General features: G+C 31.9%; 1 protein-coding gene and 1 long non-coding RNA gene across 2 annotated transcripts; one reads left to right on the top strand and one right to left on the bottom strand.

The window, feature by feature from the left end:
- Window positions 1-5,254: 5,254 nt before the first annotated feature.
- LOC18448368 (clavaminate synthase-like protein At3g21360) lies at window positions 5,255-12,170 on the bottom strand. Its single transcript, XM_088850640.1, has 3 exons — window positions 11,671-12,170; window positions 8,611-8,864; window positions 5,255-5,729 (listed from the first exon to the last, which is right to left on the bottom strand). The coding sequence occupies exons 1-3, from the start codon at window positions 12,136-12,138 to the stop codon at window positions 5,378-5,380; spliced, it is 1,074 nt and encodes a 357-aa protein (XP_088706766.1). The 5' UTR covers window positions 12,139-12,170; the 3' UTR covers window positions 5,255-5,377.
- Window positions 12,171-17,901: 5,731 nt separating this feature from the next.
- On the top strand, window positions 17,902-19,185 carry LOC148779939 (uncharacterized). The gene is made up of 2 exons (XR_016043570.1): window positions 17,902-18,463; window positions 18,580-19,185. It is a non-coding gene; the product is annotated as an uncharacterized LOC148779939 (long non-coding RNA).
- Window positions 19,186-25,582: the final 6,397 nt, after the last annotated feature.

Below are 25,582 nucleotides of genomic sequence, written 5' to 3'. Positions count from 1 at the left end.
AATCTACAGGAGTCTTGGCTCATCTAATGATTCAAGAAATGAGATTGTTAGAGGAAATAGTGGATTGGCATCCGACCCCGTCCATTAACGGTGTGGTAAATATGATTGCCAACATTAAGGCAGAACCCCAATTAATCCAACAGATTCGATTGCCACAAAAAAAAGACCTTCAGCTTATAACAATTATAGAAGAGGTAAAGCAAGGAAAGAGAGACGAATTCTCTATGTGTAGTGAGGATTTGCTAAAATTCAAAGGTCGGATTTGTATCCCGAATGATGAGAGTGTGAAGAAAACTATTTTGGAAGAAGCACATCACTCTCGTTATACGATACATCCCGGAAGTATTAAAATGTATCAGGACCTGAAGAAAACCTTTTGGTGGATTAATATGAAAAAAGAGGTAGTACTATTTATATCTAAGTGCCTAACATGCCAGCAAGTAAAAGCTGAACATCAAAGGCCCGCTGGGTTGTTACAACCTTTACCAGAGCCAGAATGGAAATGGGAGCACATCTCTATGGATTTTGCCTCTAGCTTGCCTAGAACAAATTCAGGACATGATAGCATTTGGGTCATTGTAGACCGGCTGACCAAAGCTGCCCATTTTCTGTCGATTCACACGACGTACACTTTGGATCGACTGGCCCAGTTGTACATTAAGGAAATAGTGCGGTTGCATGGAGTTCTGGTCAGTATTGTATCGAACAGGAATACTCAGTTTACTTCTAAATTTTGGGCTAGACTACAGTCAGCCATGGGGACGAGACTCACCTTTAGCACTGCCTTTCACCCTCAAACTGATGGACAAACGGAGAGGACCATCCAAACATTGAAAGATATGTTGAGGGCCTGTGTCATTGACTTTACAGGAAGCTGGGATGACCATTTACCCCTGATTGAGTTTGCTTATAATAATAGCTTCCAAGCCAATATTCAGATGGCACCATATGAAGCCTTGTATGGAAGGAAATGCAAGTCACCCATCTGTTGGGACGAAGTTGGTGAAAGAAAGCTTTTGGGACCAGAAATTGTCCAGTTAACCTCAGATAAGATAGCATTAATTCATGAAAGGCTCTGGACAGCTCAGAGTAGGCAAAAGAGTTATGCTGATAACCAAAGAAGAGATCTTGAATTTGAAGAAGGTGATTGAGTTTTCCTAAAAATCTCACCAATAAAAGGCATTATGAGATTCGATAAGAAAGGAAAGCTGAGCCCACGTTACATCAGACCATTTGAAATCCTGAAAAGAATCGGAGGTGTCGCTTATAGACTTGACTTACCACCCGAATTGACAAATGTCCATAATATCTTTCATGTATCTTCACTACGAAAATATCAGCCCGACCCATCCCATATCTTGAAATATGAACCTTTACCGATTAGAAATGACCTATCCTTCATTGAGCAGCAAATTTTGATACTGGATAGAAGGGTGCAAGTGTTGTGCAAGAAGGAGACTCCTTTGGTCCGTGTATTATGGCAGTACCATTCAAGAGAAGAGTCGACTTGGGAACGAGAAGACGATATAAGAGAAAAATATCCTTATCTTATTCAGTAATCAAGTACATAAATTTAGAGGACTAAATTTCTTTAAGGGGGGAAGAATGTAATAGCCCTAAACTTTCAAATATATATATATATATATATATATATATATAATAATAATAATAATAATATTAATGGTGTTAACAGAAATAAATACAAAAAAAATAAACATAAATAAATAAATAAATAAAATAATAAGTATATATTAGTAATGATAATAATAATAATAATAATACTAATATACTGTTAGGATATTGTTGTTTTTATATTAACAATAAATAAAAGATATTATTGTTAATATATTTGAGGGTTCAATTTTACTTAGGTAGACCTTAGGTCCACCACCTTAAAGTTTTACAATAACACTCTTTTAATCGACACCTTGCATTGAGGTGTTTCTTTTTCATACGCCTTTTTCTCTCTCTCTCTCTCTCGAAACACTAAACTCTCCCTTTCATTACATATCCTGTTTTCTCATTTCATATTTGTCAACCTTCTTTGCAAAATCCTCTTTGCAAATTCCCTTCACATTGATCCCATCCAAGTTTCTCTTCCGAATTTGTATCTCCGTCCTACACAGCAAAGCTTGCATGATGTGTAGCAAAAATCCTCTTCGCAAGTTTGTCCTCCAAATTTGCACAAATCATTACCCATCTCATTGATTCTAGCACAGCAAAAATTTACATCTCGTCCAAATTTCTCTTCCAAATTTCGTCCCTTTGCGAATTTTGTTTTGCATCCCTTAAAATCTACCTTTTGCTTTTGAGCCTATAAGGCTGTTGGACCACAAGAGCCTATTACAAACAGACGATTTGTATAAGGTCACAATCCTGGTTAAGTTTATTTTATATGTTTTTTTCTCTGGAAAAGGTTATTCATTCACATCGAGTCTCTGAAGAAAGTACCGATGTTTTTGTGTGAGATGGAACTGATGCTCCCCCATGTTAATGTAAGTGACTTCATTTTCTTGAAAAATAATCCGTTACTTTTAAAAATGAAATAAAATAATTACTTCTGCTTATTATCATGAATTTTATGCACGATAAATTTTATGCACAAGTGACCTCTTTATTTTGAAAAATAATCTTTTTAATAAAATTGTGATATTGTATCTATGTTATAAATTTTAAATGCTGTAAATTCGTAGAAATAAATTTATTTATTTTTCTTGTCTATTGTTAGAAAATTTTAGATACTGTAAAATTATTAGAAATAAATGTGATAATTCTGCTTTTACTAAAATTGTGAGATTTCTTTCTATTGCTTTTTTTTATATTTAGACATTAGAAAATTCATGTGTAAATGACTGTCTTATTACCTGAAAACTGATATTTTTGCAATTGATTATAGCATTGTCTGTGAAATGTTTATTTGCGAATTGACATCCTATAAATTGTGATAATTCCGTATTCTTGAGTTTCTTTAAAAGTTTTTCTATACATTGGCAATTATGCTAGAATGTCTTTACGAACTGTTACCTTTCTAAATTTGAGCCCAAAATATTTGATTGGTTATTTTTGAAATGTTATTAAAAGTAACTGTTATTAATGGTTTCAGTAAAATTCATATTAGTGATCTCAGTGATATGTCGAGTACATGATATTCTGCTTTCAGATGTTTAAAGAAATTTAGAAATACTTTAAGTATGCAAGTGGACTCATCCGGTTCGCCGGTGAGGTATAAGTGGACCTATCTGGGACGCCGGTAGGGATTAAGTAGACTCATCCGGTACGCCGGTGAGGTATAAGTGGACCTGTAAGGATTAAGTGGACCTATCTGGGACGTCGATAGGGATTAAGTGGATCCATCAGAACGCTGATTGGGTATATAGGTGACCTACTTGGGACGTTAGTAGGGTATTTTGTGAAATCCTTTGAATTATGCACTGCCGTTAAAGTGTTATTTGTATTTCAATTATTCGGATTATACTTAATTATGCATTTATTGAAAGTGAAATTGTTGATGCATTTCTGTTAATAGATCTCCTTTTTGAAAATATTGATACCTTTCAGTCATGATTATTTTTAGGATTTTGATGATCACTTACTGAGTAGCCAAACTCATCAAACTATGGTAAACATTTTTTCAGGATAACTGCGGTTTCATTTTGAGTCATCGTCAGGATCAACTTTAGAAGATATTGTAGTTGTGCTTAAGCTTTCTTTTGTTACTTTGTAAGAATTCGCCACTGTAAATTTGTCCTATCAAGAGATGTATATATGTTTTGACTGTCACATCTCAGGAATAATAGTATTGTAAATTCTTGGGGTGTGACAACTTTTGAGACCACAAATATAGAAATGTGATCCCTATTGCTTGAAACAATTTTCCTTCACAAACACATAGACATTATGGGATTGTCTACGAAGAGACCATTTATTTTCTTGTACATGGAGGTCATAATCATTTCCACTCATTAGATGTCATATTGGATAGCTTGGGTAAGTCCTGAAGTTCGAATTTTTTTTTTTTTTAGATTTTGTATCTATTCATTGACATCCTTACAACAACTCATTTTAAAATTTAAGAGACAAGAATGATTGTGACCTCCATGTACAAAAGATAAATAATCTCATTGTAGACAACTCATTTTCATATGGGTGATATTACAATCTATGTGGATGATATCACATCCTTTCTAAAGACCAAAAACACATTACTAAAAAATATTGTATTACAAAACAAAGGTATATAAGTACCCAAAATTTATTGAGTACAATCATAAAATGCTTTATAGTGCTAACACCCTAATTAAATGAACTTCGCCAGATTGTATTTAGAAGTAGAATATGCATAATGGATTAGTTAATCATGGCTTACTAGACAACCATAATTATGTGTTACTCTTTATTTTTTTTGTTTTTGTTTTAGTTTTTACAATATGTTTTGCCTGATGATTTGGGCATCTACTCATATCTCACGTATCATAAAAAAATTATTTGTCAAACATATATTAACCAAAGGGAAAATATCATATTATCCCTTATTTTTTAACTTCTATATCTCATCAGACTTAAGAATTGAAAATATTACTTGTAAGCAAAAAGACTCCATCTTTTTTATTTTCCAACCCCTTAAACCTTTTTTACCATATATTATTGACCTCAACAATTTATGAAATGACTCTCTCTCTCTAAAACTCCATCTCTCTCTCAAAACTTTATCTCTCTCTCAAAACTCCATCTCCATCTCTCTCTCTCCCACATCATCATCGCTCTCTCTCAAAACTTCATCTCTCTCCCTAAAACTCAAACTCCATCTCTCTTTTTAAAACTCAAACTCTCTCTAAAACCCAAACTCCATCTCTCTCACACACATAAGAAAGTGTGCTCGTTTTCGAGCTCAAGCTAAACCCCTTGGCTGGTAAACTCAACGAGAAGAGCAGAGAGAAATTGAGTTTTAGAGAGAAAGATAGATGGAGTTTGAATATGATGTTATTTTAGTGTTTGTTTGGGTAAAAAATTTATAGTCAAAGGGATCCAGGGGGTTCTAAGATAGAAAAGATGAGACTTTTTGCTTCCAAATACTATTTTTCAATTCTTGAGTCTCATCAGATATGAAAGTTAAAAATAGGGGATAAGGAGATATTTTCCCTTAACCAAAATACCTTGAATATTCCTGAGTATTTTGGTGCTTTTATTATTTGAATTATTTATTTTATATTTGTTTTAAGTTCTTCCATGGAACAAACATAAAGTCTTAGGGAAGGTGCGTGCACATGCGCACACGCTCACGCACATTTTATAGAATTGATTAGAGAAAAAAGTCAATAGAATTCACACGCACATATATATATATATATATATATATATAAAAGAGAGAGAGAAGAATTCACTTGCACATTGAAGCTAAAATGATGCGAGGAGGCTTCCCGGGCCTCCGAGAATGCTGAGCAGCATGGTTGTCAAGAAGCAAGATATCACCCTTTTCCCATCTTATATTCACTTTGTTCTCATCCCTGATCTTCCTGTAGTTTTTGATGGCTTCATCAGGAAATGGAGTTCCATCTCCAAAGCTTACAACACTCATGTCATCAAGCTTGCCATTGTACCCTACAATGGTGAAGAACCAAGCCCTGCGCCCCTCTTGAAAAGTTCTTATTGGGTTCATGGGTCCAAATTCAAATTCAGCTGTCCCATCCTCTAGAAATTCAACTGAGTTGCAACCTAGCTTCAGCGGAGCCCTGCGTTTGACAATGAAGAGTTCTCTTCATTACGAAAGGTTTGAATTTCTTATATCCAAATAAGACCTCTAAGTTACTCAAACAACAATTTTAAAAGTTAAAGCAATAAGAGGAGGTCCAGAAAGGGTTTCAATTTCATAACGGATTTAGTTTGGAGTTGTTTAAATGATTCCCATTCTAAGAGCTTATGCAGGACCAGATCGGGAGCCAGGTGATTCTCGGCTGAAATACCGACAAGTCGCTGGGTCTCTTATTTTACTTTTTTCTTCGTATTTAATGACTATTCATATTCATGTAGTCTCGTACCATAATTATTGGGAGCTAGAGCGGGAATGGCTCCGTGGTTGGAAGCAGGAGCATCGAATCGATGGCTGCCCAAATCTCCGGCTCTCATGAGGGTAAAAGTAGCAGAATGAGATCCATATGAAGGTGAAACGCGGTCCCAACACAACGGGATCTAGATATTTACTTAAGAGGATGCGATCCATATACAGTGGGATCGTGTTCCCATATGCAATAGGATCGTAATCCAATTTGAAGTTGATCCCATTCCTTTTGGGGATCTTGATCCCGACCTTTTGGGATCTTGATCCCAATTTTTTTGGTATCTTCTTACCATACTTAAAATATATGATAATATAATATTATGTATACTCTTTAAAGTAGGGATCTCATTATTGATAGTAAGCAAGCAATAGTTATGTTACTAGTTAGCTATATACAAAGAAAATCATCAGTTTAATTGTTGTTTTAATCTTTAAGATGGGGTTGAGATCCCTAACAGCAGGATTTGAGATCCCAAAATTTAAAAATCGAGATCCCTGAGTGATCTATTTTGAGAACGACAAAATCTAGATCCTAAAAGAGATCACGTAGGAGATCCCGGTATCATGGCGAGGCCAACTTTGTTTGAAGAACTCATATTCAATTTTTTTTTCAGTTTAATAAACTCTCAAAGTGAATCAAGAGCTATATGAAAAAATCAAAGTCATACACATGGTTTCGGGGGTTTGGTTAACCCTATAGAAGTGCATCACGTGGTCCATTGGCACGTTTTCCCAATGGCTTTTTGAACTTTTACATCACTTTTGAAGCATAACCGTTAATGCTTACCATGAGAACTTGCATTCAAAATACATGTACCCATATTAGCATAGGATGTGGAGTGTGAACTTGGTAAAAAAATATGTTTGGTTTTTATTGAAAAATATTAATAAAGAACACATATGAGATTATCACAAAAAAAGAAAAAATAAGAAAAAGAAGATATGTTTATCATGTTAACAAAAGCACAAATTTTTTCTTGAGATGATAAAGACATATACCATAATTAAGTTCAAGCGCATTTACCATGAAAAATGTTATTCCCCTTTGAGAAAGTATTTTGATGGCCTATAATTGCACAACAATTCTAGCCAAAGAATGCACTTTTAGTCTAAAAAACTTTACAAATCAATCACCTCGACCTTGTAATTCATAGATCTGAAAAGATAAATGGATTTCTAGCACTAAGGATGTTTATATCTTATAACACATTTACCAGACTTTTATTTCAAGGATTCACATATCCTCCCGATTTCCAATATTTTTGGAGGTTAAAATTCTACAACCATGTTAGAAATAATTTGTAAGCCATTACAAGGGTTTCTAGTAGAGGTTTGAGTTAAGGCATTATCAAATACCATAAACACACGACCCTACCAGAATTATATCCTTCCAAGTTTATGCAACTTTCAAATATGCCTTAATTAAGGTAGTGGTAGAGAACAACTTTTTATTCAAAAGAATAACTTTTTGGTAAAGGTTCAGCTTGTATAGAGTCGAGGCCCTAAACAATCAAATTAAAGCCCACCTTCAAATAGTATCGAGAAATATAATTTCAATATTGGAAAGTTTTGGGATAGCTTTAAATTGTATTTTTATCTTCAGTTATAAAATTTAAAGCTTCAAAAATAGTGTAGATTGAGCAGATCTATGAAAACTTAAAAATCTTGAAAATTGACAGTCTAAAAATACGTTACAAGATACACTGTTTCTAAAACTTGAAATCCATCTTGATGTCGAGATGATCAATTTGATGATATTTAGGCATCAAAACAACCTTTTCTAGTGAAAGTTTTGAGGTAAGCTCTAATTTGATTGTTTTGAGCCTAAGCTCTATATAAACTTTTCCTTTGGTAAATGCACATATCACAAACCATTTTGACATTACTACTTACATTTTGAAGGGTTATTAAGTATGAACAAATCTGGGCTTTAATTACTTTTGAAAAATACATTATGATGGGTAGCGGGTTGCCGCAACGTGGCGTCTTGATTTTCATTCATATCATGGATATATATATATATATATATATATATATATATATATATATATATATATATATATATATATATATATATATATATATATATATATATATATATATATATATATATATATATATAGGGTGCTCACACTATGGTGTAATACTCAACAAAATTTGGACACGTATATACCCATGTTTATTACATAAAGCTTTTTTTTTTAACAATGGTATTTTTAGTCATTAGGAGAGATGTGACGTCATCGACATGGGTGTGATATCATCAACATGGAGTAATAAATGTCATTAGTGTGATCTATGTGGGTGATATATCACCAATATAAAGCATTAAATGACATTAGTGTACTCCATATGGGTGATGTACTATCCTATGTGGATCCTGTCATACTCATCCTAATGACAAAAAATATCCTTATTAAAAAATACCCTACATACAAAACAAAACTATAAAAAACAAAACTATAGAAGTGTCTAAAATTGTTAAGTATAATAATAAATTACTTCTAAACATCCTAACATAACCTATATATATATAAAGAAGATAAAGGTCTTACAGCTTTTTTGCTTCAACTTTGTCCTCAGTTTCTAGTATTTGTTGCCACGTTCTCCTAAACTCTTTCATGGAAGCATTGTCGTTTGGGTTCCGCACAAGGATAATAGCTCCCACAGTTCCCAATTTATGGACAACTTCTGGCATGGCCTCCTCCATCTTCTCAACAATAATGTGGCTGGGTATTATTGAGGTCTCACCGCCTTCTCGTGGGGGCTCCATACAGAAGAAAAAGATCTTGGAAGGGAATTCTTCTCTCTACAAACAATAAATGGGAAAATGGAAAATATGCTTTATTTGAGCAACAAGGACATTTAAGCCCCTAAAAATGAGAAAGACATATAATAGAAACATAATTAAAAAATTCGAGCTTTTGGAAAGATCACAATATAAATATTGCAACCCTCATTTGAGATGAGAATGAACAAAGATATGAAAATACATATTGCATATAACGAGATAAAAAAGTGTATGGTATACTATTGTATCATTATTGTATACTCAATAAAAGAACATGGCACAATTATTTTTCAAAAGTTCCATTCTCTCTCTAAATTTTTTTCACATCATGACAAATACTAATATGTTGGCTTGAAACCCACTCACCTCACGTCACCTCATGTAGTTTTCAAAGGAGATTGAAACAAGATAGGAAAGTGTATATATTTTTACTTGTGGATATATTTTTACTGTAGGCTTTCCAAAAGCTGGAATTTTTTAATTTTTGTTTCCATTAACAAGGAGGGAGGTTGTTATAGGAAGGAGTTTTTTTTTGTAATATGGCAATGGGTCTATGGTTTTTGTGACATATAAACCTTGGCATTTTTTAAACATTTTTCTTGGAGTATCCCCATAGAAGTAGATAATGCTGCCTAAAATCCCTCCTCTCTCATTTTATTCTCTAAATGATGTACAGATGGTGGAAATTGGTATTTCTGACTCCCTCATCCAATCATACATCGAAACATCTGTATGTTTGTAATTTCCCTGCCTTTTTATTGCATGATATGCAATTTTTCGAAGTCAATAGATCCCAGGTTTCCTAATTCTCCCATCCCCAGAAGTTAAATTTAGTGGATGTTCTTTCATTTTTGACTTAAAAACAAGTTTTTTCAACTTTCATATGAAATAGGGCCACACTTTCTGGAGTGATGTTAACAACTTACAACAATACATATATCAATATCTTGCTCATTTCCTTTCTAGAAATTGCGCTAAAAAATCAGCCAATTAAGGGTATATTATAGCCTACTAATGAACTTATATAGTTGCATCTATAAAAATAAAACTTCTTGTTGATGTCAAATGCAAGAAATGTGTGGTGTTTAATTATTTCTTAAACGCCTTTTTGTTGGTGCCCTAATTTGGAATCCCCTGCATTAAGATTCAAAGGCATTCTGGCTTGATCTGCAGCTATTCATGATGGAAAATATTTTTATAAATATATTTTTTTTCGAAACAGTGCTGAAAATCTAGAAAAGCTACAAAAAAAAAACAAAAACAAAAAAGGAAATAAGTTTCCCATACTTATTTGACATTACTAATTTAATACCACACTTTTTTTGGATGAAGTTTCTATAGGGCCTAAGCTTTATGAAAACAAAATAAAATCTCACTTTAAATCCTCATCGAGAAAGCACTTTGGGCATCATAGATCTTCATGATGGATCTATTACAGATCTTGCGAGTTTGTTAACACTTATTTTTAAGGGGATTTGGATGGTCTAGATGATTTATTACAATATGCACTATTTTTTAAATTTGAAGTCATATTTTTTTTTTTCACAACCATAATGTTCAAGTTGAGATGATTGATTTAAAGGTTTTTCAACACTTGAATTGCAATTTTTGATGAGTTAAGCCGCGAGGCTTTACTTATTTTAACATGGTTGCAGCCCTATGAAACCACTTTCCTTTTCATCATTGAAGCTAGGTGTGATTATTTTTCATATGACTATTAAAGTGTCACAAACAATACCTTACTAAAAACAAAATGTGGAAAATGATTTGTACAATTAGAAAACAAGATAGTAAACGAATTGAATTCTACAATGCTCAAGTCAAGGAGTTGATATTAAATTTGTTCACGTTAAATTTAGAGCAAATTAGTGAGGGATATTATCGGGGAGGGTTAATTACCATTTGGTGTCTCTTTGGTCCAAAATTATGAGCACCACCTTTTTTTACCCATAGTTTATTTTATTTTGTTTTATTATTATTATTACTACACCCGAAAAGATTCGGGTTTTGGGCTCTTGACTTAATTCTCATTAGGGCTGGCCATGGGCCAAGAGGCCTGGCCAGGCATAGCCATAAAACGTAGGGCCTAAGCCACAAAGTGTGATGCTCTTGTTTATTTTTCATTTGCCATTGGCCCAGACCAGTTAGGCCAGGCCCTTTGGGGACAAGGGCCAGGGCTAGCACGGCCCTGGCCAGGCCCATTGCCATCCATACTTCGCATCTTAGTGTTTGTTATTAGCAATTTAATATTTCGTTATGGATTCTAAGTTCTAATTATATTGTCTAAGCTTAACTCTAACCTTTTATGTCTATGCCTGAAACTTACCCCTAGTAAACTGAACTAGTCGAACTGTTTTTGCAAACAAAGAAGTTTATGAGCAATCCTTCGTGACAATCCCGTTGAGGACCACGATATTTTTAAAATAGCTAAACTACACTCAAGAAGTTCTATGACCAAGCTTCTTGTGTCATCTATTTACAGTTCTAAGAAATGGTGTTCTTAGGATTGATATTTTGGAAGCAATGGTCGTCCACTAGGACTGTTGTCTACTTGTCAATGTTAATTAGAGGGAGAGCATTGACTCATAAATTCGTCGAATCAACTTAGAATCGTTTGAGTCGGTTCGGATTTATTAAACATTTTGAAAAGAGTTGTCCAAAAATTTGGCCGGTTATTCTGAGTCCCTTTTTATAATTCTCTAGAAAACTTTAAGTGAGTCTCCTGAGCCTAGGGCCTGTAATTTAATTTCCCCAATAAATGGTTGGGCTTAGGAATTGGCAAGTCTGAGGAAAGTCCATATTTTTAAAGACGGGGACAAAGTACTAGCAAGGACACTTTGAGAAACAAGAAGATCATCACATACACGACACAGAGAGAGAGAGAGAGAGCTCTCACATTTGAGCTTTCATGGTGGAAATCGATGAGCAACTCGGGCGGAGCCTCATTGGAAGTATAGACACGATCAATCACCTTGGTGCGCGGGGCATCGCCATTCCCGTAATCCATCTCCTCCCACCCAAATGCCTCCACCACGCTTCGAAAGTCCTCGGCACAACGCACATCAAACCCTCGAAAGAGTATCGCACAATGACGACTCAACTGTTCATACAGCCACACACGATTTGCCCTAACAGCTTCTGCCAAACTCGTTTCTCCCCCTTCATGCTTGTGAAATGAGGGAGAAAATGTGGTGGCTCCATCTTCACATCCATGAGAGGGGAGGAGGGTCCTAGGGAAGACCATCCCACCAAACCACTTCTCTTCTTTCAGTTTTCCTTCTACAAACTCCATTTTTGGCTGCTAAGGAGCTTTAGCTAACCAGATTAGAGGGTCATGATATCACATATTTATATATATATATATATATATATATATATATATATATATATATATATATATATATATATATATATAAAACAAGAGCAGGTTCATGACTAGGTGGCAATCAAAAAATTCCTCTTAGATTTTGAGTTTGATTCGGATGGAGATTAAAAATAATTAAGTTAAAGTTTGGATGGAAAGAATTAGCTTGACATGAAGGAAGCTTTACCTACGTGACAATCAATAAATAGTTGAGAAGTATGTGCGGTTCAAATTTGTGAAATACAACATGGGTTCATTATTACATCTAAGGGTTTTGTTACGCTACACCACTTGTGGTGTAAATCTTTTAAAGTCATCAATATTTTTGACACTAAAATATCATTGACTTGTAATACAAAATTTTTCAAATAGGGGTATTTTTTGTCATTTAAAGGGTAGAATATATATTTTTATAAAAAAATAGTGGCATTCTATTAGTAGTTAAAAACAATTAATACGTGGATGATGTTACACACCACATCGATAATGACATTGTCCACTATGATTAATAAATGTTTTTGTTTCTATTAAGAATTTTTAGTTTACTCTTAACTAATTACTATATAATAAAGGTATCTAAATGTTTAAAAATGTTTAGCATTTCAAGGGTCTACACTACAAGTAGTATAGACTAACAAAGCCCTCTACATCTAATATACAAAGTCCATAAGTGAGCAAACTCAAATAGAACTAACGGTAACAATATAACAAGAAGCTGATCTTATGTGCCCAATGGTGTATGATCTCTCGCCACAAAACTTTTATTAAGAACTCAAAATTTAAATTTTTTTCTTTTTAAAATATACTTTTAGCTCCTCATATATAGCATATATAAAATACTATTAATAAATATTTTGCTTCATGGATCAAATATAGAGTGTATTCTAATTAGTGCACTTTAGACAATATACTTTTACGTCTTCCACATTCCACATGTGGGAGGAGTGGTGTACAACAATAAAAATATTCCCCTTATCTTTAATAATATATAAGTATATAGTATTTTCTTTAATATGGCACTTTATTGATGTTGTCAAATTGATTCATTATTTATTAATTTTTATGTTATAATTAAAATCGTGAAGATAACATGTAATTACAAATTTTATGCAATACTAATCAATTATGCTTTGTATTTTATTCTCACTTTGATAGAACTAGTTGGATTACATGTATTGCACGTAGAACATGATGATTATTAATCATATAAATATACAATATTAATGTGCATCTCTACATTGATCGTTTTTCAAAGAACTCTTACTAATTTAGTGGTTTCTAGGGTTACGACCTATTTCCTATTATTACATAGGCACTACAAATTTTGAATATGAATTTAACACTAATTCAATAAATCATACAACAAATAAGATATGAATGATTTGTAAAGTTATGATCTATTTCCTATTACATAATATCGTTACAAATTTTGAATATGTGCTGAATGTACACGACAATTATGACATGTCTCAAAGCCTAACATATTTTGCCAGGTATTTATATCAATATAAATATAATTATCGGAATAGTAATTTTCCACATTAAGACAATCTTTTAACATTTTTTGACAATAAGGAAAAACAATTATTATCGTAGATAAATATTGCACTACATAATTGTGAACATATGTCATTTGATTTCATGGAAGTGCAACATGATGATGATAATAATAATAATAATAGTATGCATTCATGGGGCCAATTCCATTGATGTCGATAAATATTGCATTACATAAAAATGAACAAATGTTATTTGATTTTATGGAATCACAACTTGCATGATAATAACAAAAAAGGAAAAAAAAAGAAAAAAATAGTGTGCATGCATGGGCCAAATCGATTGATTTTGAGTAGTTTTATGGGTGTAAGCATGGACTATTACGAATTAAGTAATTGGTAAGTGATTTTATCAAAAAATTTATTAAATATAATGGAAAACTATGAAAAAAATAAAAATTTTATGTCATTATTTTATTACAATTATTGTCTCTTACCTTTAGAGATGTAAGAAATGACCGTTTTTGGTTCATGTGATCGAAAAGATACTCAAGGATATTAAACAAATTTTAAAATATAAAAAATCGCACAAACATAAGAAGTCAATTTGTAATATTTTTTTATGTTTTCTATCATTTTGGCAAAGATTAAAAAATATTTTGGCCCAGCACAAGGATATTTAAAAATATAAAAAATCTTAAAAATAAGAAATTTATTTGCAATATGTTTTTTAGTTTTTTATCATTTCGGCAAATATTAAAAAATATTTTGGCCATGAAGACTTATATTTACATTTTTGTAAACAAAGACTCTCACTTGCTTCAATTCATAACTAAAACATCCCTTGAAAAATATAATATAAAATCACACTGAAACTATTGAATGTTCAACATGGAGAACACACTGATAATTAAAAGTTATGGTTTGTATAGATCCAAGACTCTTAACAATCAACGTAAGCTCACCTTCAAATGTGCGAGAAATGTGGTTTCAATATTAGAAATTTTTGTGATAGCCTCAAAATATTTTTTCTATTTTTAATTATAAAACTCAAAGTTTCAAAAGTAGTGTAGATTGAGCCGATATATGAAAATTTGAAAATCTTGAAAATTGATGGTCCAAAAATGCGTTACAAGATGTACTATTTTCAAAAACTTGAAATCCATTTTTTTCTCATGTCTGTACATCTTGATGTCAAGAAGATCAAATTGAGGATATTTGAGCATCAAAGCAACCTTTTCTAATGAATTTTTTGAGGTGGGCTCTAATTTGATTGTTTAGAGCCTCAGCTCTATATAAACTTTTTCCATAAGTAAATTACCAAATACGAAGAAAAAAGCAAAAGAATCTTACCTGATTGAGAGTAAGGAATACATATGCAGCAAAAAGAAAGAGAAAGGTAACAAATGATTCGTAGAAGAATAGTTTATATAAGCAAATGGCTTGGGCATGTCCATCATTAGGGTTTTTTAATTTTTATAACATCAAAACCCTAACTAATGAGAGAGAGATAGAGAGTGGTGCTTGTGCATGCATTGAAATAGATTATCCTATTCTTGGATGGGCAATCCCCTTGGATACGGAAACAAGGATAAATATGTAATGCATATCTTTCTCTCTTGAATTTGAATTGGGAAAAGGTACCCATTTTAGAAAGTGTGAACCAAAAAATAGAGAAAAAAAAGATCTTCTATTTCTCAAATTAAATATGGACTCTCTCTTCCTCTTCCTAAATCTCTACTTTAATATCTCTTATTTTTCAAATTAAAATATGAAATAATCTCTCTCACTTCTTAAAACCTCTACTTTTTGTGTCTCTCTCATACTTAGCAAGTCGGGGATTATCAATAAATCGTCTCACTATGAAATCGGAAACTAATCGTTTTTATTTTAAAAATTAGGATAAAAAAATCGGGTAAAAGTTATGGATCGACAAAAATACTTCATGTGAAGAGAATGCAAATATATCAAACTAGGCTAAAAAAATTGGAGTCAAAAAATCGGATATATTTAAAATATTAAAAATTTTGAAACTATATATATATATATATATATATATATATATATATATATATATATATATATATCACTTAGTATAGAAAAAATTAATAGTAGTGAGGAATACTTTCTAAAAAAAAAATAGAGTATATTAATAGAAAAATTAAATTAAAACGATTTTTCAAATTTTAAAAAAGTCAGCTTTTTAAACTTCTTCCGGGAAAGACCGCGTATTTTTACCGATCGATTGAAAAAGTTTCCAAAAAATGTTGATTTTATGAAAAAGTCTCGATTAAATCCGCGACTTGCTAATTATAATCTTTCTTCCTAAAATATCTACTCTTCACGCAAACAATCTTAGATATATATGCATATCTTTCTCTCTTTTGAATTTAGTTAGGGATAGATACCTATTTTAGGCAGTTTGAACCAAAAATAGGGAAAAAAATCTCCTATTTCTAAAATTAAGATATGGAAAATTTCTATCTCCCCTAAAATATCCACTTTCTCTCTCTTCTTAAAATCTCTACTTTTTCTTTGGGTGAGTCCGTGGCGGAGAGGACCCCAACCCTAAGTAGGAATTGAATCTAGAACAAAATCTCTCCTCTTCGCGCACAAAATATTAAAAAAAAAAAAATGGAGATTCTCATTTCTCGACTCTACACAAATTTTAAGGAAGAGTTGGATAAAAATTTTCTTACAAATTTTATTATCTCTCTTCCCCTATCGTGTGTCCTACAATATCTATAAAATTAAGGCGCATTCTTATTTTTACGATATGTGTCCGCTCCTTAACTGTGGCTTAATAATGTTGTATAGATATTGCACAAGTTACAAATGAAACAACATATTCGATTTAAAAAAATTATGCACTCATTTTATAAATTTTACATTTATGTTGTTTCCCAATATTTTATTCGAAAGCTATAAATTTAATTACAAAAATAATTTCTAAACATTAAATTATTAAAATTATGTCATTTTCAAATTTTCATATATAAATTTATTATAAAAATAATGTCAAAACATTAAATTATTAAAACTATCTAATAAACGAGTTTACAACTATCGCTATAAATTAAACTTGATAAGTATAAACATAAACAAAAATTTTTAATTATAAATATGAAATAAAATTTATAATTTTAAATATAAAATAAAATTTATAATTGAGAAATATCATAATTAATAATAAAATTAGATTTAAATCATAAATAAAAATATTCTTCTTTCATAAAAAATGTACATAATGCTGCTCGCTTTTTCATTTATTTACTTGAACACTTTGATGATCAAATTATTAGGTAACTTTTTTAATCATAATTTCTTATTTATGACTTTATAAGTATAATATTAATATTAAAAAATATATGAAGGAAGAAAAAATTTCTTGAGATTAAAATCATAATTTTTTTATACCAATTCTAAATAAATTCTACATTCATCGTTTATTTTAAATAATTTGACACAATTTTAGTGGGTAGCAAAATATAGTGCCACAATTAAATGCATAATTCACTATAAAAAAATTCTATTGTAAATTGTAATTGTATTGTGTAAATATAAAATATAGTTGTAACCATCAAATTGGCCCAGATTAAATCCGGGTTGTTTAGCTTACACGATTCCATCAATCAAAAGCTGACAGGATCTTTCTCACATAAATCCACACACATACACACATGTATATATATATATATATATATATATATATATATATATATATATATATACGGGAAAAGTTTATATAGAACGTTGGCTCTAAACAATTAAATTCGAGCTTACCTCAAAACTTTTATTAGAATAGGTTGTTTTGAAGCTCAAATATCATCAAATTGATCGTCTCAGCATCAAGATGTATGGATATGAGAAATAAATGGATTTCAAGTTTGAAAATAGTGCATCTTGTAACGTATTTTTGGACCACATTTTCAAGATTTTTAAGTTTTCATAGATATGCTCGATCCACACTATTTTTTAAACTTTAAATTTTATAACTAAAAGATAGTTTGAATGTATCTAAAATTAAAATATTTTTAGATTGCAATCTAAAAATATCGTTAAGCTGGTTTTCACCTTTTGGACAACTACGCGCTTTTGTAATATTATTTGATTGAAAGAAAAAAGAAAAAAGAAACCGACAAAAAGTTGTCATCCAATAAATTTCAAAGTCTTAACTTCGAAATTTTTTTTAGCTTGAATCACGTTTCTCGCGCCTCTCTCCCTCTAACCTTCATGCTCTTCCCTCCCCTCCCTGCTTTTCCCACGTCTCCTTCTGCTAAAAAACTCAAAGCTCTGCTCTCTCTCTCTCTTTCAAAAGCTCTGCAAACATCGAGCTATGCTCTCTTTCTCATAGAGTTCAAGAGCTCTCCAAAAACACCAGATTGTGTCATTGTTGAAGTTGTTGCCGAAGTTCCCTCAGATCATCTGCTGGAAAAGCTTTGGGTGATGTGCGCAGTCCAAAACAGCTCGTAAACCGACTGATAGTCAACTTCCCAGAATTACTAGATTGTGATTCATCTCCAAGCACGGGCTGCGTTATCCTGAGACTTCTAGCCCACGATGATATAGCAGACGTTGACAACTTTGATGGGTTTTCTTTCGCCTTGCTATCTTCACTGGATGCAGAAGCATGTGTGTTATCAGGAGTAGGAGTAATTGATGGTGAAGGTGACGATTCTGAATCGGCTGATACTGTATCCATTGAAGCTCCTTGTTTTCCTAAATACAAGGTATATCAAAAGCCCCCCATTCAACAGGTAAGCCCAGCCCCCATTCAAAAGCCCCCATATTTTTTGGGCAACCTCACCGGAAAATCACTCAAACACCCAAAGGAACTTCCTCAATCTAACCATCGACAACTTTATTTTTTCAGAGACCCCCTTCTTCCTGCAAAATTTGTAGCTCCCAAGGAAAAAGTTCTCTTTGCAAAGTATAAATGATCGGAAAATACAGAATCCAACTGTCGGAAAATTGGGTTTCCGATGTTTATTTTATGGGGCAACGATCTCTCTGAACAGGGGTTGATATGGCATTTATATAAGCAGAATAGATGTGAGTTGGAGTTTATATGAGGGGTTTTAGAGAGTGAAAATGGAGATGGGGAATGGATCCGTAAGGAGTGAGAAAGGAGGAACCTTGTGAAGCGTGTGTTGGAAGAAAGCAATTAAGAAAGAGAAAGTGGGGGAGAGAGACTGTAGAGAGAGAAGCAAGATGGAGAGATTGACTTGGCTATGGAGACCTCAAACCCGAACCTTTCTTGGCAAGAGCGATGGTGACGCAGTCTCAGTAGGGCTAGAGCTTGGCGATGGAGGAAAGGGCTAAGGCTTCCCCTGATTTCGTAGAGAAAGATGAGAGAGAGAGGGGGGTAGAGGAACGGGCGAACTCTGGACCAATCTCTCGTCTTGGAAAATCTTCAAGAGAAGGGATAGAGGGGTTTTTGTGACAAATCAATGAAATTAGACGTCCAAGCTGTTTACCATTTTTTTTTTTTTTGTGAATATTTATTTTTTTGACATCCAAACTATATATATATATATATATATATATATATGGTAAACATTACAGTAGCTGGACAGCTATAATGAATAGTAATATAGGTGAAATGGGAGTCGTCATATCTTCATGTGGTTCAGAATGTATGTCATCATAATGAAATTTTAGATGTATATATTAAAAAATAGTGCACACAATTAAAATATATATAAAAAACATTTCTCACAATATAAAATGACCAAAATACCCTTTAAAATTATGGGGGTAATTTGGTCATTTTAAATTATTGAAAATAATATTATTATATTTTTATGTGGTGTGCAATTGTGTTAGGTATATACACCCAAATTTTCATGTAAACCAGATTTATAGAAGACAAATTAAAATTAAAATTAAAATAGTAATATGTATTTTGAACCACTTGATGAAAATTTGACGGCCGGGATTCCACCTATATTAATATTCATTATAGCTGCTAAGCTATTGTTAGCTTGATATATATATATATATATATATATATATATATATATATATATATATATATATATATATATATATATATATATATATATATATATATATATATATATATATATATATATATATAGGATCTCAAAAGATCACCATTAAATTTGGTATGGATCTATGGAAAAATCAAGTCCCACACCCATATGATAACTTTTTTAGAGAACCGTGTCAACTTTAATAGTGATCATTTGGAGTCTTACACACGTGGGGGAGGGTCCTATATATAGTGATCATTTGGAGTCTTACACACGTGGGGGAGGGTTATATATATATATATATATATATATAAGATATTACAAAACGCCAATAGAAAAAAATGAAGAGTGATTTCACCTACTCTCATCACCATCTAAAATTCATTGTATGATCAAAGTTTTTCGAGAGTGTTTCATTTTTCATTTTTTTTTACTAATCGGAATGATCTGAAATTTAGAACGTGTGTACATCCTAGTAAGGCTCATCTAATAAAAATATGAAAAAAATAATTCCTAAAATATAAATTGACCAAAATACCCCAATAAATTTTCTGAGGTATTTTGGTTAATTTATATTTTTTGAATTATTTTTTTCATATTTTTATTAGGTGCAACTTACTAAGATGTATACACGCTCCAAATTTCAAGTAATTTGGATTTGTAGAAAAAAAAAATGAAAAATGAAACACTACCGAACAACTATAACTGAACGATGCAGTTTGGATAGTGATGATGGTAGGCGAAATCACAGGTAACATAACATTGTGCCTGTGAAAGGAAAATACATATTATATATCCGGTTAATGTGACAAGTGTATATTGTAATTTGTATATTTGAGAAGGGCAGATACAATATCTTGTATTTATGGTAAGTCTAAGTATAGTTTAAGTGTCTATGATTTAGTTTATCAATGATGTGAACAAGAACTCCAATTTATGGGGTCACAAAATTGTGTACATCTTCCATGGGCTTAAGGCCTAATTATACAAAAATGCAGTTTCTTAACATGGTATCAGAGCCAGATTTATTTTTGTTATATCAATTCATTATCTAAGTTAGCACCTCATATCTGAGTTCTCTGTTGAGTCGTGCTTCGACTCTCTGATCTATCACCTCTGTCGAGCCGTGTTTCGACTCTCTAATCTATCTGTCGAGTCGCGTTTCGATTTTATGATCTGTTTGATCTCTTCCGTCTCTTTGCATATCTTCTGAATCCGCTGCTTGTGATCAATTTCTGGTAAGCATCTCTCATCAGTTTTCCTACCGGTTTTTAGTTTTTCCGGCCATATGTAATATGGGTTGCCTGAATTTTTCTCTCTATGCCTTTCTCTCTCTTTCTCTACGCCTGTAAAACAACTATTTTTACTCTACATTGTTGCCTCGGTCGCGTCATTAAAACCACTGTATTTGTTTTGCACTGTCTTTGCTTTTGGCCGTCGCTTCCCTTTGTATCTTATGTCTCCTCAAGGGACTCTCTCTCTCTCTCTCTCCGCTATTTTGTTTTGAGTCTCCATTTTAGTTTTTGAGAGAGAAGAGCGACGGGCGGCGTAAAAGAGAAGTCCGGATGAGACTTGAGAGGTAGAAATGAGTGGCTCTTCTTTTAATTTTTAAATTTTTTTTGGGTCATTCTCTTATCTTTTGCTTTGTTTTTATGTATTTGTCTTCTCACTTCAAACCATGCAAAACCACTGTCTTCTTTTAATTTTTAAATTTTTTTTGGGTCATTCTCTTATTTTTTGCTTTGTTTTTATGTATTTGTCTTCTCACTTCAAACCATGCAAACCACTTTGTCTTCTTTTATTTCTTAAAATTTTTTTGGGTCATTCTCTCATCTTTTGCTTTGTTTTTATGTATTTGTCGTCTCACTTCAAACCATGCAAACCACTTTGTCTTCTTCCTTGAATCACTTGAGTCTTTTTTTGTCTTTTTGTCTTTTTTTCTTTTTCTTTTGATGTTTTGACAGACCGTCAAGTTGTTATGGGCCATTAAGTTGCGACATATTGATTTTTTTATCTGTTAAAAAAAAAAATCTCTTATAGATGGTCTTCGATCGATTAGTTTTTTTTATTATCTAGTCTATTGTTATGTTACTAATCATGTATGTTCCGGTATATGAGCTGCTAAATCTATCTCGGATCCATATCGAGTTCTATTAACTCTTCCAAGCAGCGTTTTAAAAATCGCCGAGTCGAACCGGACTCGCCCGATTCGACTCGGAATTCACGAAAAAGGGACCGGATCGGTTCAAAAACCGGGAATCGTTCGGTTCTAGAGAGAACCGGACGATTCCGCACAGTGACTCGCCGATTTACTGTGCGGAATCGGCGAGTCCGTGAAGAACACGGGTTGCACAGTGTTCTTCACGGATTTTTTTCAAATTTGTCATTTTTTGATCATTTTTTTTGTTTTTTTCGGCACGTGATCTGTTTTTCAGGCTGTAAACAGCTTTATTCAGCTTTTTTAACGATTTAATGGTGGAAAAATTGGTTGTTTTTTGATCAAGAAAAATTCGGGGTTTAGGGTTTCCGCCATTTTTGAAATTTCATGCCAAATAGGGCATGAATCTTTCAAAATTTGTTGGCATATTGATCTTAAAGCTGTGAATCAAAAGATTTTGTTACTAATTTGTGAAAATCGTTGAGAAAAACAGACTTTTTTGGAGATTGAAGGCTTCGGTTCACAAAAACAGGTAAGAACTTTGGGTTTTTTTGTTTTTCCGCCATTTGATTTATTTCATGGCATATTTTGAACAAAATGAGTTCAATAATTAGGGTTTTTAATCTTTATTGTGTCTAGTATGATTTAAAATTTTTAATTTTACGTAATCTGGTCAATTACAGCAAGAAATTTGATATGAACAGTGAGATGTGAGGGGAAAAAAATTCCGCTGTTTTTTTTTTTTTTTTCCGCCTTTTGATTTTGTTTTCATGATATATTAGAAATAATGTGTTAAAAATTTAGGTTTTTGATTCCTTATATTGTTGTTTATCAGAAAATATAGTCAATTGGATGTAATTTATTCACTTGGAGGTGAATTTTTGAGTTAAAATCGCTTATGTAAAACGACTCTGTGAAGAACAAATTTTTTTTTTTTTTTTTTTTTTTTTTTTTTTTTTTGTAGCCCATGATAGAATTTTTTGTAATCTATGATCGAATTTTTTGTAATCCATGATCAAAATGTTTGTTTTTTTTTCTTGTAATCCATGATCGAATTTTATTTTTTATTTTTTATTTTTGTAACCCATGATAGAATTTTTTGTAATCCATGATCGAATGTTTTGTAATCCATGATCGAAATGTTTGTTTTTTTTTGTAATCCATGATCGAATTTTTTGTTTTTTGTTTTTTATGTAACCCATGATAGAGTTTTTTGTAATCTATGATTGAATTTTTTGTTATCCATGATGTAATTGTTTTTTTCTTTTTTAGTAATCCACGATCGAATTTTTTGTTTTTTTTTGTTTTTTTTTTTTGTAATGCATGATCGAATTTTATGTAATCCATGAACGAATTTCTTGTAATCCATGATAGAATTTTCTGTAATCCATGATCGACTTTTTTGTAATCCATGATCGAATTTTATGTAATCCATGATCGAATTTTTTGTAATCCATGATCGAATTTTCTGTAATCCATGATCAACTTTTTTGTAATCCATGATCAAAATGTTTGTTTTTTTTACTTGTAATCCTTGATCGAATTTTTTGTGTTTTTTTTTTTTTTGTAACCCATGATTGAATTTTTTGTAATCCATGATGGAATTGTTTTTTTTTGTTCTTGTAATCCACGATCGAATTTTTTGTTTTTTTATGTTTTTTTTTTTTTTTGTAATCCATGATCGAATTTTATGTAATCCATGATCGAATTTTATGTAATCCATGATCGAATTTTTTGTAATCCATGATCGAATTTTTAGAAAATTTATGAATTTTTTTTTTTAATCCATGATCGAACTTTTTGAAAATTTGTTAATTTTTTTTTTAATCCATGATCGAATTTTTTGAAAATTTGCTGTACTTTTTTTTTTTATTTCTTTTTATCCATGATCGAATTTTTTGAAAAATGATGATTTTTCGAAAAGATGTGAAAATCGTGATAAAGTTTTGATTATCATGATGTATTAAACATTTAAACCTAATTTTTAATTTTTATTGTTTGAGTTTGCTGTAATTTTTTTTTTTTTTTTTTTCATGATCGAATTTTTTGAAAATTGATGATTTTCCGAAAAGATGTGAAAATCGTGACAAGGTTTTAATTATCATGAGGTATTAAACCATATTTTAAATTTTTATTGTTAAAGTTTTTGTTGAAAAAATTGTATGTTGATGGATTATTTATGCAAAAAAATGCATGTTATTATATTTTCAATACAAAACTGTATTTTTTTTATTTGTTGTTCATGGATTTTTAAGTTGGAATGACTGATGTTAGCCGGCTCTTTGAAGAATTGTTTTTATTATTAATTTTTTAATGCAAAAAATGTATGTTCTTGATAATTGAGTTGTAGCCATGTTTGGAGCTTGCATTTTGTATTATTCTAAATGTTTGTAATTGATATGTACGAAATATTATTGTCAAAAAAGGTATTTTGCAATAACAAATAACAACGAATATGACTACATGAACTACCGCAACATATTATCACTACATATTGTGATTATTTTTCTTTTTGAACTGTCAGGTTAATTTAAACTTTTTACATCTTAAAACAGTTGAATCATGTCAAGATCTATAGAAGACCCTGCATGGCAACATGGGGTCAGACTTGATCTCAACAAGAAAGACAAAATTATTTGTAATTACTGTCAAAGAGTGATAAGTAGTGGGGTACATAGGTTCAAGCAGCACTTGGCAGGGGTTAAGGGAGAAGTTTCTGCATGCACTAGTGTCCCTAGTAATGTAAAAAAACAGATGGTGGCAATTCTTAATGCTAGCAAAGGTAAAAAAATTGCCAAACATAGGACATATCAATATTCGCATATTCATCCAAAAACATGAAAATTCTTAATGGAGTACCCTCATTTTTTATTGAATTCCTAAAAAACAATATTTATAATGAATTTTAATAATTTTTTCGGATTTTTTTGAAGCTTTATTCTGACCGATTCACCCGATTCCGATCCGGACCGCCGATTCGCCGATCCGGATCGCCGATTCGCCGATCCGGATCGGTTTTTGAAAAGCCCGATCCGGGTCACCGATCCGGTTTTTAAACCATTGCTTCCAAGTATCATTCTGTTCTATCATCTGTCTCGACCGCTTTGTTTGAAATTTTTGTCTGATCGATAGAACCTACTCTAATAAGGCCCTCAGTCCCTGAGACTATATGTTCCTGAGGCTTGTTGATCTGCCACTGCTTTCTGTGCATGTTGATCAAGTAATCTGAGCATGACAACCATTGCATCTACTGGTCATGCTATACACCTAAAGATCCAACTGCTCGTTCCCGAAATTAGCGTTCAAACTCCAATTGTTCTCTCTCATAGCATCTTGAGTTTGAGGGCGAGTGTGAAAGGAAAATATATATTGTATATCCGGTTAATGTAGAAGGTATATATTATAATTATATATTTGGGAATGATAGATATAATATCTTATATTTATAGTAAGTCTAAGTATAGTTTATGTGTCTATGATTTAGTTTATATTATTGTCATCTATAATTTGTCTATAAAAGATAAGTCTGTATATTCATATCAATTAATGGACACTGTGTCTCTTTAGAGAAACCTGAGACTCTTCACAGTGCCAACATAACATTGCACTACTACAAGATTAATTAAAAACAAACATATATTATAATATAGCAATATCATAATAAAGAACCTTCGATTTATAATTTTTACGCATTCCAATACACATGTCCCGTTAAACTCTAT

This window comes from Amborella trichopoda, chromosome 11 (genome assembly GCF_054954075.1).
Source record: "Amborella trichopoda isolate Santa Cruz 75 chromosome 11, AtrichopodaSantaCruz75HAP2 v2.0, whole genome shotgun sequence".
Taxonomy (NCBI): Eukaryota; Viridiplantae; Streptophyta; class Magnoliopsida; order Amborellales; family Amborellaceae; genus Amborella; species Amborella trichopoda.
This window is presented reverse-complemented; position numbering and strand designations above follow the sequence as displayed.